Here is a 15,547-nt window from a genome sequence, read left to right on the forward strand (position 1 = left end):
CGAGGACACTCCTTGCCGACGAGGCCTATCTTTGCCTAAATGCTCCGGGCCTTATCATCTGTCTCCGCGGTTGCGTGCCTTTCACGGCATGCCATTTTCCAATCATTCGATCTGCCCCCTGATCATGGAAGTTTATGGGATGCTCTTCTTTTGTTCAAGGCAGGGCTTCAAAACCCCCAAAAATGGCGAAACGAACTCAGACGTACGCCGTAAGACCGGGATCCAATCGACGATGGAGAAGGGGGGTCGTACAACCGTAGGATGGTGCTACTCTACCTTAGTGATACATACCTATAGCTGGTGATACCTAAAGCCAGACCGATGAGTGGCCACCCGGGCTCGTTTGGAGGTAGGTAGCTAGATAGTACCCCTGGAAGGTGTAGGTCCGGACATACCTACCTACATGCAATAATAAATTACATCAGTAAGATCACAACTTCCAACACCGACGGGAAGGCTGCCATCGGGTTGAAGCACCTCCAATGCTTGTTGAACGATAAATTAAAATGAATGAATGGCTTTGAGATGTCCCGTATTCCAAGGCAGGTGGATGGAAGTAGGTATGTACTGCATACCTCGACGACGGCCGGGGGGGGGGGGACAATACGGTCAGGGTCGCGTACCGCCAAAAACCGTAGCATCAACAATGTGGGAGGACATCATGCAGGAAGCTAAACCCACTATCCGCCTAGTGGATTTCTTCCAAGGTCAGGCTTACCCCCACCAGCCCATGATTGGTCGAGCCTATCCTCTAACTCCTAAGGCACCGGCGGGTGGGTGGGGACCTCTGATTCCCCTCCCCAAATGATCTTGACCGGGAACTGTTCCCCCCATCCTTTTTTTTTTTTTTTTTTTTTTTTTTCTTTCCCATCCTTTCTTTTATGGCGTCTACTCCGTACTCTAGTTAACTCCGACAGCCTTCCACCCTGCCAGACAGACCCAGATTACTACTGTATGTGCGGTGTAGAAGTAGAAAGATGTCTGTCAGTTCAGGAACTCGCCTCCCTCTGGCACACCTGCCGCAACTATCTACCTAATCCTGGATAGTCGGTACTCGGTTACGAGGTGGTAGAAACGCAACGACCAGGGTACCTAGAATAGTCGGGCTAGTTGGACGCAGGACAATACTGATGCTACCTCTGCATTGCTACTATGGACCGGGTATATCCATCTTCTGTTCTGGATTAATTATTGGCACCAGTATCGATCATTTCTCTCTTTCTCCGGGTCCGGGATGCAGTTCCCATTTTTTTGCGGTCCGTCGAAGCGGTGGGAGAAAAAAATCCACGATATACCGTCTTCCGTTCATGCTTATGTGGAATTGAAATGAATAACGGGGGACAGCCGGTATGTCGGAGTACACAGGTACATTGTACAGTGTTGATGTTCCCCAAAAGAAATAATAATACGGAGTACATAATAATGAAAGCGACCAGTTCCAAAGCGGATTGGATAAACGCCCCTCTTCTTGCGTCGTTGCTTCTGCCCTCTCGCCTTCAGTTCTGTTTCCACCGCTATCCGCCAGTCTTCCGGGGTAGGGGTAAGGGTAGGGGAGGGGCGGACAGCTTGCTTCTAACCATCTCTGGTTACCGATCTGTAAGTAAGTATTCCTAATCGAACCGAAGGCCGGAGAATCTGGTACGTACCGTGTAGCTGTAGGACTACCTACCAGGTGTAGCTCTCTCGAGTCCGTACTTGGTACTCCGTCCCTTGGGTATGGGCTGCCCAGCTCCTGCCACCCGGTATTCTGGCCCGTAAAATACACGCGGCCTACGACACCTACCTGACAAGACAGATGAAGTCGCAGAATATTATGAGATACTAGTAGGCATCATAAATTGTCCAGGGTCAACCAAAATCATACTAATAAGAGTAAGCCAAAAAAGAATTTTTTAATTTTTTTTTCTCGTGCTTGTCAGCTCATTTTCGATTGTCTGGTTATGGCAGGTATCATCATTCTACCCTTGGTCTCGTTGATTTTAATTACAATCTTTCCTCCTGTCCATCCTCATCTTTCGCTTTTATTTCAATTTATTTTTAATTTTCCTAAATCTCTCTTTTCCACCCCTCCCCAGTCTCCTGAGAAGTTTCTTTGCGGACTGTAAACAGCATAAAAGCGCAGCATCTTCCCGTATCACTGGGACTCCCTTATTTATCATTATTATCTGGTTGACGTTTCCACCTTTTCCCTTCTCTCCATCTTCTAAATTCTAAATCCATTATTCTCTCTTCTGATTCATAACTCACCTCGACTCCGGTCCAGAGAGGAAATCATCACCGACCGCCATCTGCTCACCTTCTTAGGCTCTTCCCTAAGTCTTGGGACAAGCTGACCGGCGTGGCTTTTTCCTATAATAGGAGGCAACCGAAGATAACAAAAAAAAAAAAAAAAAAAAAATCAGAGGCAAAATAAAACAATTGAAAAAGAGTGAAGCGACGGTATAGTGGCCATCATCCATCATCAATCATAATAATTCCTATTATTATTATCTCGCTTCTTCTGGTGCCTTCTTGCTCGCCCTCGACGGACTACGGGCTTTGGACCTAGACCCATCATCCTCGTTTCTCCCTGAGATTATCGTGTTTATTATATCCTGATGCTCAGGATATCCGAATAATAATAATTACGATAATAACCAGGGTAAGAAGAAGCCCGCATAAGCAGCGCTGCAGAGGCTTTTCCCCATTCGACCCATCGGACCTCTTGTGACTCGCTGGGGCCAGACCTCCAATGATTGACGAAGCTGCACGTCTAGGATTTAATTTACCTACGGTGACAGTCTGGTCCTCTCCACTTCGACGCTGATTTCTTTTTTGTTTTGTCTTCTCGCTCACTCTTCCTTCGATCCACCACCCCATTCCCTCTCCCGAACCGTTGCTCTATTTAGTATCTATCTACTCCGTACATCGTCTCCATCGCCTTGGGCCCTTGTTCCTCTCTTGCTTTTCTTCCCTTTTTCTTTTTTCTTTTTTCTTTTCTCATTTTTTATCTTTTTAATTTTTTTATTTTCCATTAAATTAAATTAAAAAAAAAAAAAAAAAACGCGTCTTATTTTTTGATTTCCAAATCTTTTTACATTTTATTTTGTCTTATTTTATTTATCCTCTCCCACCCCCCTGTCAAACACCTCGACAGTCTAAATCTATTTATTTGTCTATTTTTACCTGGAAACCTTTTTATGCTGTCTGACTTCCATTGCTTTGATTCCCCCTTCTTAAATTCCATCCTTCTTGTTCCTCTCATCCCCGCCCCCTTCAACGGTTTTCCTCCCTATTAAACCATCCCACCTCCCCCCGTTGGGTTCCTCCCCGCCATTCCACCGTGCTCTGTCCCACTTTTTTTCTATTTTTTCTTTTTCTTTCTTTTTAATTATCATCATCACCTTATCGATATCTACACGCCCTTACCGTGGCCATGGCGCCTGGTAATGGACGCGATTTCAACTGCACGTGGGAGCAATGTGGCAAGGTATTCCTTCCTCGAGGTTCCTCTATCTACATCGGCCATTGATAATAATGGTATCAAATGACAGTCTTTCAATCGCAAATCCGATCTCTGCAGACATTATCGGATACACACCAATGAACGGCCTTACCATTGTACGGTCAAGGACTGCAACAAGAGCTTCATCCAACGAAGTGCATTGACTGTCCACTCGCGAACACATACTGGGGAAAAGCCTCACGTCTGTGACCATGATGGGTGCCGTAAGGCGTTCTCCGATGTACGAACCAAGTCCCATTCCTGTTCTTCAGTCCCGCAGCTGACGCATTCGATCAGTCATCCAGTCTAGCACGCCATCGCCGAATTCATACAGGCAAGCGTCCCTACATCTGCGCAGAGCCTACCTGTGATAAAAGGTAAGACTGCTAATCTCTAATGGAACCTGTTCTGGGTCTAATGGATTTCCCCAACCAGCTTTTGTCGCAAAACGACCTTGACCAAGCATCAAAACAAGACGCATCCGCCCGGAACCGTGTCTCGACCGCCGTCGGAGGATACGATCTCGGAGCATTCCTACCAGACGCCCATCAGCACGTCCGGTCCGAACGATCATTATCTTCTCACGCAGCAACCTTACTATTCCCATTCGTCCACACCCACCCATGACTTCTACCACCACCAGAATGTACCGATGACGCCGGTTGCCATGCAGGAGGGTCCACCAATTGTCGCCCATAGCGTGCCGGTCTCGCCACCAATGGAGATGCAGCATGCTCAACAACAGTACATGCGGCAGCTCATGCAGCAACGCTACGCACAGGGTCGTCCTGGGTACGTACCGCCAGAATTCAAACAGCCCTTTGCGGCCGTACCGGCAGTGGAAAGCCAACCGCTCGTGGTCACGTATCCTCAGAATTTCCAATTCAAGCAGGAAGAAACCCGGCTACTGGATCAGCCCGAAGGAACTGACTGGGGTTTTCTAGGGGTCGGCTGACGGACGAAAAATACTCTACTTGGACGCTGGAAGCCGACGGCGGAAAGTTAACCTTTGTTTACTTTTTCTTTATCTATCTATTTTTCTTTCTTTACTTGAACACTCAAATTGAAAGTGAAGGGAAGGGAGTCTCTCTCAGGAGATGTGACGATTCTTGTGTGACGCCTATTACGACTATCTTTCCAGGGCGGGTGTTATTTGGTTCGAATGCCATGTCTTGATTATGAGTCTGCCATCCCTCTTGAGTTCGGGATGTTTGTGCTGTGATCGGACTGTTGAAGTCACTTTTTGCTTCGCCAAGGTGTGACGTTGGTTTGGTTTCCCGGTTTACAAGGGTGAGGCGTTCAGTTGCGATACCTTGATACCTGACGTGATTGGTCATCTTTAATCTGTTATCGAAGTCTGTTTTTTTTTTTTTTTTTTTTTTTTTTTCTTTTCTCTTGATGTCTTGGATCAGTTATCAGAGCTGTTTGTTATGTTTGACCTTGGCCGTTTGAATAGAACATCAAGCGAGCCATATTCCCCAGGATGGAACCTTTCATGGTTGATTTACGTGTACTTATTCCTACTCAATTGTTTTTTATTCCCTACTTATCTGCTTCTCCCGTCCTAGTAATCCTATCTCGCTTATTGGCCGACGAACAACGGAGCCACCTACCTAGTTCGAGTTGACATGTAGCGGAGGACCGCCGATCTTCACTTCTTTGCGGCGCCATTGCGGGCTATTCTATTTTAATTTCCCATCATTCTGCAGACTCACCCGACTCTAACGCTGCAAGACCGACGATAGCCCAGGAGGCGAACCAATCCACCAGGCAGCCGGCGATAACTTCACTAGCGAGGCGCAACAATAGGATTATTGTTTCCCGCTGACCTCACTAGACATGAATGGCTCTGTAGGGATGGACAAGTCGTCTACAGCGGCTAACTAAGTCACTAGCTAACCAACTCTGTAGCTGCATACTAGTTAGCTCTGATGGAGTTGAGTTAGTCAACAACGTCAGCCAAGGATCAACACTCAACAGTTTTCTACTTGGGCGAAAACAACTCCACTTCAGAAGTACGAGGATCCGTCGTAGTCCGGGTTCATCGCATTGAACACTTTGCACGGAGTAACTACATAGCCTAAATACCCAATGTAGTCCATTAGTTAGTTAGTTTCTGCCCAGATCAGATCATATCCCACAATCAGCTAATCTAAACCGTCTACCCTAACTAGTATACACCACCTTAAAGCATACTCCGTAGGTGTACACCGTAGTGGATAGTAATTACGGCGCAGCCCGATATGAGAGATTAAATCTCCTTAGCCCTCGGAGACTAAGGATATAGTCTCCGCCGGGCCAACAAAATGGGTCTCCCTTCTGATCCATTACCCACATGCCAAATCGTGGATTCATTCAATCAATCCAATCAGCCAATTGCGAGCAGTAGCCGGGTACTCCGACTCATAGGCTAACTCCGTAGGACTAGGATCATAGGGTGGTTTCACGTTTCATCCTCAGGACTCCGTAGTAGTACGGAGTACCGAGTCCCTAAGCTAATTCCTGTATATCAGGGTAGATACTAATTAGTGGTAGTGGTAGTGGTAGTATCGGCCAAGGCGGATAGAAGGGAGAACTCGATTAATTAGATTAACTAATGCTAACTAACTAAGACTTAATTAAACAATTAGAACGATTAAATCATAGTTAGATTAAAACTAGAAGAGAGAAAAGCGAGAGAAGAGACGGAGGCGCGCTTCGCCTGCATTAAACCCTCATCACCACCGCCACTGGCATCATCGTCGTCACTTTCACATTCACGTTCACGTTCACGTTCACTCGCTTTCTTTTCTTTTCTTTTTTATTATTATTATTATTTGGAGGGCTTTCTTTTAGGTTGGAATACTTACCTACCCGATGTACAGTACCTACTGAGTAGAGTCTAGCGAGTCGGAGGATGGAGGGTGCGAAATTAACACGAAAAAAAGAAAAAGAAAAAAGAGGAAAGGAAAAAGAGGGGCATGGAATGAAAAAAAATCAATAATCAACCAGAAATTGCAAAAATCAAACCAGCGACGAGATGGTCGCCACCGTCCGCTGCATGACTTGATGGATCGACTGTACATACAGACAGACAGACAGACAGACAGATAGATTGACAGCTGGTAGACGCGTGTCCGGTACGAGACACTCCCTTACTACTAACTACCACTACCTACCAACCTAGTATTACTAGCTACTACTACTACTACTCAGTAGGCACAAGTAGGTATAGGAAGGTATAATACATATAGGTAGTGTAAGTAAACTGTACGGGTATTAATTACATACTTTACTTTACAGTATGTATACAGAATACCTAAAGGTACAGGATACAATCTCGAGATCTCTCTACTAGGTTATTCACTAGGTTAGGCTTTTCTGTCATTCCTTCAACTCCCACATCTCCTACATACAGAGTACATACATCCAGAGTACATCGCCAACGCATCCCGTCATCCAAAGCCCCAAGAACGGAGCACAAAGAAAAGACCGACCAGGATGCGAAACAGACACGGCAGCACCGCAGCACCGCAGCAGTTAAACTGCTAATCGAAACGGTCTAGATTGCGGGGTTTCCCCCTCTCCCATGTCGATGCTGCTTGTCCAGCGGGATCGGTCTGTACACAGAATGTACCTACACTGTACATACATCCATCATGTACTCCGCGGCGTGGGATGGATGCCTAAACCGTCTAGGGACGGGTCGTTGGGAACCCGTCCACGGAGAGGACTTGCTTTTTAGAAATCGGAAACGCAGGGATGGATGGAGAGGACAGTTGCGGAAGACGGAAGTACGATGGACGGCTGGATGGATGGATTGGATGGTGGCATGGCATGGCATATCTAACATGGCTGAATGGAGTGATACGTCCAAATCGAATCACGGCACAGGTACAGTAGCTTACCTATGGGGGTAAGTCCTGGCTAGTTAACTGTCTGACTGTCTACCGTACCTGTATCTGTAACTACTGTCTGTGCATTCTAGTTTCTACGGTAAAGTTGCCTCCTCTAGGTACTCCGTATCAACCATCGAATTCCCTCAATCTAGCCAACCAGTCTCCGAACATGAAAAAAATAAACAAAAAAAAAAAGAATAGAGGATCCTCGTCCCACCCCTCAACCCAAGTGGAGCAATTAATCTCCCCCGGAGGACCACCAGTGACGGAGCGTGGAGTTGATCCCCGAGGGAATGCAATTTGGCCTCGATCGAAGGCACGAAGGATCCGGTGGGGACTGGGGGACGGGGGACGAGGGACGGGCAGGATGATCATGGATCAGATGTCTCGAGACCACAGGGTACAGGGTTGGATTCTGGTTTTTATTTGATTTTGTTTCGTATGGTTTTTGTGATTTCTCCTGGATCGCGGTGGATGGGGAAAAGATCGACCGTCGGTGGGAATGGCCTGGCATGGCATGGCATGGCATTGTGGCCGTGAGAAAAGGGGATGTGTTGGCAGAGCAACCCTTGTGACGGGGATATCGACGGGGATGTGAGCATGCCAGGATGCGAGGGGAAAAGACGGGATGGGGATGACATCGCTTGCGTAGTTACCAGTGATAATAGGATTAATATAATTGATATTAATTAGTCTTCTGATGTGTCTTGATCTTATGTACGGAGTATATCGCTAGACATATCGACCTGTCCCTGACGGCGGACCACGGGCGCACCAGAAGTCAACAGTCAAGCTTGGGCCAGACCGAGGTCGATGCTTCCACGTCTCAGAAGTTTAAATTCAATTTCATGTCATCGCGACCCGTGGATTCTCCTCGACGATTAAGTTTTATGTCCGGCTGGACGTCCCGTCTGAGTGACAGGGCAGATTCCACGGAGATTCCTGTTTATGAGGTACCTTAGCTATCCCCATCTGCATATACAGCCCCGGTACATCGATTGTATTCCGATTGTACTCGCGACTACTGCCCAAGATAAACCCCAAACCGATCGATCCCTCCGATATGATTCCGATTCTCCCTACGCAAGAAACAGAAACAGAGGGGTTACCCCGTCCTACGTTGCACCCGTTCGGGGCTTTCATCCGAAACTCAAGTGAGCCTGTCTGTCCACGGAGAACACAGTAAGGATGAATTGTGATCTCACATCTGACAGGCAGTAGTCATTATGTATGATGATGTATAGGGTACTATCCCCGTGGGAAGATGACAATGCCTCAAGCTAACAACCAAACGTATGTACAAATGTATGTCCGAGTACATACGTAAGTAAGTACCTCATACATACCAGATACTTCTGCCTTCTGCTAGTGTTACAATCGACACAGCTACCTACCTACATAGTGGTTACTACTGTACACGCAGTCATTTCCACAGTAGATCAATCGCTGCTGTGTCGTACAGTGTGGAGTTCCTCGTATTCGTCGGCACTGTCCGCCCCAAGGAGAAGAGAGTTTTGGCCCGACAGTCCGGCCCCTCGACTAGAGCCTCTAGCCAGTATGGAGTACTCGCAATGGACTATGAACTCTATGAATCCAGAGTCATGGTTTCACGTCCACTCGCAAGAACTCGAATTCTGAAGCGAGGCTCCGACCGAAAGTCAATTTCCAAGATTTGCTGGTCAATCGACGAACCAGGTACCCGGATGGCCTCAGTGATCAATCATGTCGGTAGACGTCGAGGGGGCTTTAACTGATCCGGGTAATTTTAAACGAATGGCGAATGGGACCCGCTTCGCTAAGGGGGTTAGGTTTGGTAGTTTGGTGGTTACTTGTTTGTCGTGGTGGGATATCTACTGTAGTACATACACATGATGCATATACTGTACATACTATGAACTATGGAGTAGAGACTGGATGGTCAGCAAAGCAAACATTCGACGATTGACAAAAATGGTTAACTACATAGAAGTGAGAGGCCAGAGAGAAGTGATATCCTGATACTAATTACTGGACTAGATGAATGTAATTTACTACGGAGTGTCACTGTCATACCACTTTCTATTAAATGTACTCTTGAACATTGATCATGATCGGATCTATAAAAATGTATCCTCTGTAGCTATATACCCATCACCAACTAATCAACCCTCTCTCCCGATCAAACCCTCCCCGTAACTGCTCCTTCGGCTTAACCACCTTCCCCTGCAGCACCGTATACCGGATGACATTCTCACAGTCCTCCGGTCTCACGCGCGCCAACCAGATGCCCTGCGCCGCGCCCTCGTCCTTCGCCTTCTCCTCCCCGGTCTCGGTCTTGGTCTGTTTATACCACTCGAAATCCCGCCGTCGGTACACAATCACGTTGGCGGAATATTTGTGCCCCCCGACGTGACTGATGAAGTAGATACCCACGCCACCCGGTCGCTCGTCATCCAGATCCCGGTACAGCCCTAACGGCCGCAGGTGGCGCTCGAATTCGCGCTTCAGGAGCGGCGCGGACTGTCCGCATCGTGCGTCGCGCGTGCGTTGCGAGCAGAGCAGGATGACGGCTGCGTGCGGCGAAGAGCGCGATTGTAGGGGTGTGGCGGGGATGGACGGGGCTGCTGATACTGTTGTCTCGGACTCGGCGGTCTGGTTCTGCGAGGAGGACTCGTCCGCTACACCGACCAACGGTGTCGTGGTGGTGGGCGCCGGGTTGACGAAATGCGTGATGAGGTCGGAGGCCAGCGCGGGGGTGACGTGGTCGACGACGGTGAAGCTGGGAAGCAGGAGGACCGTGGTGGGTTGCTGGCCGGGCTCGTGGTAGTGGTATTCATCGGGGACGGGGATGTTGGAGGCGGAGAGTTTGAGTTTCTGCGCAGATACCACATGGTTAGCTTTCGCTCTTAGACAATCCAGTTCTGTCTTGAGATCAGATGGAGAAGAAGGTGAAATACCCCGTTCGTAGGCTCGATCCCCCCCTTCTCGATGGCCTCCATCACGCTGCCCGACTCGTCCGCCACGTCTCGCACCCAGTCCGTCTTGCCGGTGGCGACGAGCAAATGCGTCGCCCAGCCGTTCACGTTGCCGTACAACTCATCCTCGTAGTCGACGTCGAACCTGGCCGGGTACCGTACCGTGCAGGAGGAGCAGTCGTGCAGGCAGTCCTCGCCGTCGACCGCGGGGTCGGTCTTGCGGAATAGGGCGTCATGCGACGGCGCTTTCGAGAAGTCCTCGGTGGAGGTGACGGGCGTGGTGTCCTGCGTCTGCTCCCGCTCTGGCGAGGAGTCGGTGGGCGTGGAGGTGAAGAGCGAGGTGCCTTTGCGAAAGAGAGCCTGCATGGTGTGTGGGGGATGAAAAGGACAGAAGAGTCGGGGACAAATCAGGATGGAAGGGCGAATCTTATCAATCGCCGCCAAGAACGGAATGTTTTCCGAACATGTAGCCTTAGTGCCTTGCTTACTTATCCCTTGCCGATTGGCTGCTGCCTCCGGGGTGTTTTATACTCCGTACAGCTCTACGGTTGCAACTACAGAGTAATAATAGGTAGGGAGGAGGGCAGTCTAGGCTCTACCTTCTACAATCACTAGTCAGTAGTCGAACTCTACACCGTTACACCGCAATCTTCGAAGGCGTCGACCTGGAACAAGTCCAATCAGAACTCATCCCACAGGATGACGACAAAGCACACCATCCACATCCAATTTCGTTTTTATTGTATCTATCAGCCTATCTATCGCGACGGCGTGTACGGACGATTGCTCATATTGAAATTGAACGTATACGGCAGATCATTCGGTCCGCGAGGATCAGCCAGGCGGATGACACTGCCTCCCGAGCTCCCCGACGTGGTCGATCGCACCTGTCGAAGCGAGTGCATGGACGGCGTCCGAGGGACGGCCAGCGTGTGCTGCTGCTGTGGCTCCCGGTATCGCGGCCCGCCATTCTGTCTCGGTGGAGTACTGTAAATAGAGCGACCCTCCCAGGTCGACGCGTTCGACGGCCGCGGACTGTAACTGCGACCGCGGGACAGCGCCTCGCTACCGGGAAAGTCCATCGTGTCCGTTTCCCCCTCCTCGTCCGACGGGCCGATGACGGACTCGCTGTCTCCGCGGGAACTTTCGGCTCGGATCCCGCCCAGGGCCTGCGGATCCAAAAATGTCATCCCGCGCAGCAGTTCCGCAAAGACGTGCATCAGCTCTTGGAATTCGGCCTCGTAGAGTTCGCGCGATGAGAAGCGGGCGCGCTCGTAGAGAGCGAGGAAGTCGCTGCCAATTTCTGGCGGCTGGATCATGCCGAACTCGGCCAGGTGCTGGAGATACTCGCGCAATCCCATGGACGCCGGTCGCCGGAGAATTTCGACCACGCGCGTGTCCGGCGGCGAAGGGCCCATTTCGGCGGAGGCATGCTCGAAGGGGAAGTAAGGGTCCGGGGGCGCCAAAGAGACTGCTTTGGCTTCGATTAGGTTGGGGAGTTCCTGAAGGACGGTGCGATAGGGCAGATCGGGCAACTCGGGCGACGACGGCGACGACCAGCCCGGATGTTCGACGTGGTCCCAGGGGGGATGGTCGCGGTCAACCACGAGCATCTGGTAGTCGGCGAACCGGTCCCCGTCGGCGTCGATATCCCGCGGTCGAGCCTGGTAGGCCACGATGGCGCTACGAGCCAGTCCCTCCATCACCAGACGCCGGACGCTTTTGCCGACATCCTCCTTTTCGATGGGAATCCACGCCTTGGGGATTCCGGAGAGAACGGTCCGGTTGGTATAGATGCGTGTCGCGTAGATCAATGCGGCTAGGATAATGGTCACAACGTATCCGCCGGTGATGATGAAGATGTTGGTGAGTCGTGAGGTGACGTAGCACTGATAAATGGCGTCGGCCGGGGTTAAGACGACCAGGCAGAAGAGGATGATCGAGAGGACGGTGAAGACGGTGTGATTGAGGACGCGATACAGATTCCAGGCCATAGTAGCGAGCGCACCATCCTGCGCGTCGCAGCCTGTGCCGGGACCAGCACGAAAGAAAAGGGTTGCGAAAGGTAGGCAAAGCAACTCCGGGAAAGTCTGAAGCTGCGACTCCAACAGGGGAAGTCACCGACCGGGCGCACGTGACCCCCTTGCGGCCCACGGCCCAGGTCCGTCTCCTTTAATTTGCGCTATTCTTACTCTTTTTATTGCATTTACCGGACAATCAACTCAGAACATAACGGCATTATTCACAGGACGGTACATGGCGCCATCCTGCGAGATCTATAGTTCTACGCTCGGAAACATGCTTAGGCTAATCCTCTCTCATCCATCCCCCATCTAATCGTCCTGGACGGCAACCTCGTCTTCCCATTGCTGCTTGGCCATACCACGAGCCCGTTGGATCACGCGCTCGATACCGTCCAGACCCATCTTCAGAACATCCATCTTAGGTCCGTAACTCAGGCGAACAAAGTGGTGGCAGGGACTGTCAAACAGATCTCTTCTCTTGGCCGGGTTCAGATCGAAGAAGATTCCGGGCACCACGATGACCTTCTCGGTGAGGAGGGCGTTGAAGAAGTTCAATCCGTCGGAGATGTTAGCCTCCGCGGGAAGAGGGGGGTCCAAAGAAGTCAGATCCAGCCAAATGTAGAACGTAGCCTGCGGCACGTCCTGCATGCGGAATCCGATCTCATGCAGGCGCTGGAGGACGAAGTCACGCTTCTCACGGAAATGCTGCTGCAGTGCCTTCATCTCGGCGTGGACCAGAGAGGGCTCAAGCATCGGGATGGCGGCTTCCTGGAAGGGAGCGTTGGCACCGCCGTCCAGATAAGACCCGGCGGAGCCCAGGGCATTAACGAATTCCTTGGGTCCAACAATCCAAGCGATACGCCAGCCCGGAAGGCGGAAACGCTTGGTGAGACCGTCAATCAAAAGCACATCTGCCGTTCAGGTTAGCCGGACGGGAAGGGAGAGAGACAGAATCGCAGACGAACCATCTTGGTTAACATCCACCACGTTGGAAGCACCACTGATGGTGGTACCGTCACAGTCGGTGGTGTAGTTGTACCCTCCGTAGAATTCATCCAGAATCAGGGTGGCACGGTCACGGCAGATGTCTTGAATCCGAGCCAGCTCCTCGTGGCAAACAAAGTGACCGGTCGGGTTTCGGGGGTTGGAGGTCAACAGCACCGACGTTCCACGAGCGATTTCCTCGGCGATCTTATCGGGATGGATGTGGTAGTGGTCATCCTGGGCGAGGGGAATGGGGATGGGAGCGATCTGAAAGGTGGCCGTTAGCATTGGGGAGACGGGGATGAAGGTAGGTACATCACAAACTCACGTTCTTGAACAGGGTCAACATCTCCGAGTAAGCCGAGTAGTCGGGGATGGGGAAGGAAAGGTAGGAATTGCCCAGGATGGCGGCAATTCGAATCAAACCCGCACGACCGCCGGGGACGATGCAAACGTTCTCCCAGGTATACTGACTGGCCTTGCCTTGACGATAATGCTCATTGTATAGACGGGCGACAGCTGCACGAAGGGGCTTGATACCGGCCGTGGGACCGTATTCACGGGCAGCGGAGGTGATGGGGATGGAGGTGGGCCGGGGGAAACTGCCCTCGATCTCGTCGTCGGCCTCGGGGGCACCCTGACCTAGGTTGGCCCAGGACGAGGGATCCTCGGCGTAGCCATGCTCCGTCGCACGTTCGGTACACCACACCACACCGGTCGAGGCACGCGAGGCATCGAGACCGGCATGCGGACGGTGACCTTCGTGGGCCGTTCGGAACTGACGATGCGTTTCCGATCGGAGTTCTGGAAGAGGACGTTAGTTTAGCTGCGTCAATGGCGCATGCTTAGTGGCTTGGAAGGGGGGATTTTTTTTTATTTTAGTTTTTAATTTTGGGGGGGGGGCTGCGGAATCAACACGACATCTTGGTTTTGTGCCCAACCCATCGTCTAAGGGTGGAAGTTCCAGAGAGCAAGAAAAGAGGAAAGAAAACAGTTCCAATAGATGGTAGATAGATACATCGACTCAAGAGGAACACTTCGTTTGGAAAAGACAAACAAGAGAATAAAAATGAAACACGGAGTTCAGACGGAGAAAAAGAAGACGACGTACCATTCTCCGACAATTCCTTGCTGGCAGAGAAACGCCGGTTGGAGGGACGCAGAATGCTCACACGGCGTCCAGAGAAGGACATGATGGGCGAGAGACTCAGCGAAGGTGTGAATGAGGAGTGAACAACTCGAGCGAGTGGAAGAGCAAAAGACGGTGTGCCTGGTTGAGCATAAACGGCATCCCAAGGCGGGTGTTAAATGGCAAGAGGGGAAGAAGAAGAAGAGGGAGAGAAAGACGGTAAGGAAAGATAGACAAACTGGCGGCCTGATTCTGACGGACTCCAACTCCAAACCTGCCCCAACTTCGACTGTCCACTTTCCAATGAGAATCCCTCAGGATTGGTTCATCCCCAGGACATGCCAATGACAGCCAGTAGAACTGCCGACCAACACCTCCAGGACGATCAGGGGGCGCGAATAGAGGCAGGGAAAATGCCTCATCGCACCTGTCAGAAGCCTCTCGAGTCTCGACTTACTCTCCGACCAGTGCCCGACCATCCGTAACACTCACCACTAAACAAGACAAGCTCAAGGATAATAAATAATAATAATCGTTCCACTTCCGAGTGGGCCGCCGCTCTCGGATCCCATCCGACGATGCTCTACTCTGTACACTCTACTGAGTACTCGTCTAAGACACCGTCACCCATCGTCCAGTCTAATTTCAATGCAATTTTCTCTCAGTCTCTCCTGAACCCAACTATCCAAACTCCGACCAGGCCAATCCCCAGCCGGGCAAATGCAAAAAAAAGAAAAAAAAAAAAAAAAAACGTATCCAACATTCGCTCACTCCGGGCATCTCAACTCTCGTATCGAACGGGGGGAACAGAATAATCAGATAATAAAAATAGAAACGCAATCGAATCGGCTCGATCAAAAAATAGCGGTATACATACATCATGCAGTCATGGTCCTCGGACGTAGGGGAAAACAGCAGCCTAAACAAGACAAGACAAAAAATGACACTCCAGACGCATCCATCATCGTCGCCGTTCCCCTGGCCATGGCAAGAGAAGATCGGTTGACTATCGGCTCCTAACTCAAGAGAAAAAAAAGGGGTAAAAGGTAATATAGAAAGATGCAAAAGAAAAAAAAAAGAAAACCCTGTACCAT

At 50.5% G+C, this 15,547-nt stretch overlaps 3 protein-coding genes across 3 annotated transcripts; 1 reads left to right on the forward strand and 2 right to left on the reverse strand.

Annotated features, from left to right (window-relative positions):
- Positions 1-3,415: 3,415 nt before the first annotated feature.
- KD926_007492 (putative C2H2 finger domain protein) lies at positions 3,416-4,439 on the forward strand (the record flags this gene model as incomplete). Its single annotated transcript, XM_053100352.1, has 3 exons — positions 3,416-3,469; positions 3,782-3,861; positions 3,920-4,439. 3 exons carry the CDS (start codon positions 3,416-3,418, stop codon positions 4,437-4,439), a joined length of 654 nt encoding a protein of 217 aa, XP_052955933.1.
- A 5,053-nt stretch (positions 4,440-9,492) lies between these two features.
- KD926_007493 (sucrase/ferredoxin-like domain-containing protein) lies at positions 9,493-10,682 on the reverse strand (the record flags this gene model as incomplete). Its single annotated transcript, XM_053100353.1, has 2 exons — positions 9,493-10,215; positions 10,299-10,682. 2 exons carry the CDS (start codon positions 10,680-10,682, stop codon positions 9,493-9,495), a joined length of 1,107 nt encoding a protein of 368 aa, XP_052955934.1.
- A 392-nt stretch (positions 10,683-11,074) lies between these two features.
- KD926_007494 (putative aminotransferase) lies at positions 11,075-14,517 on the reverse strand (the record flags this gene model as incomplete). The annotated part of the gene is made up of 5 exons (XM_053100354.1): positions 11,075-12,412; positions 12,665-13,251; positions 13,306-13,591; positions 13,653-14,128; positions 14,436-14,517. The coding sequence occupies 5 exons, from the start codon at positions 14,515-14,517 to the stop codon at positions 11,075-11,077; spliced, it is 2,769 nt and encodes a 922-aa protein (XP_052955935.1).
- Positions 14,518-15,547: the final 1,030 nt, after the last annotated feature.

Source organism: Aspergillus affinis, assembly GCF_023601865.1.
Source record: "Aspergillus affinis strain CMG 70 chromosome Unknown NODE_44_length_242547_cov_84_751050, whole genome shotgun sequence".
Classification (NCBI taxonomy): Eukaryota; Fungi; Ascomycota; class Eurotiomycetes; order Eurotiales; family Aspergillaceae; genus Aspergillus; species Aspergillus affinis.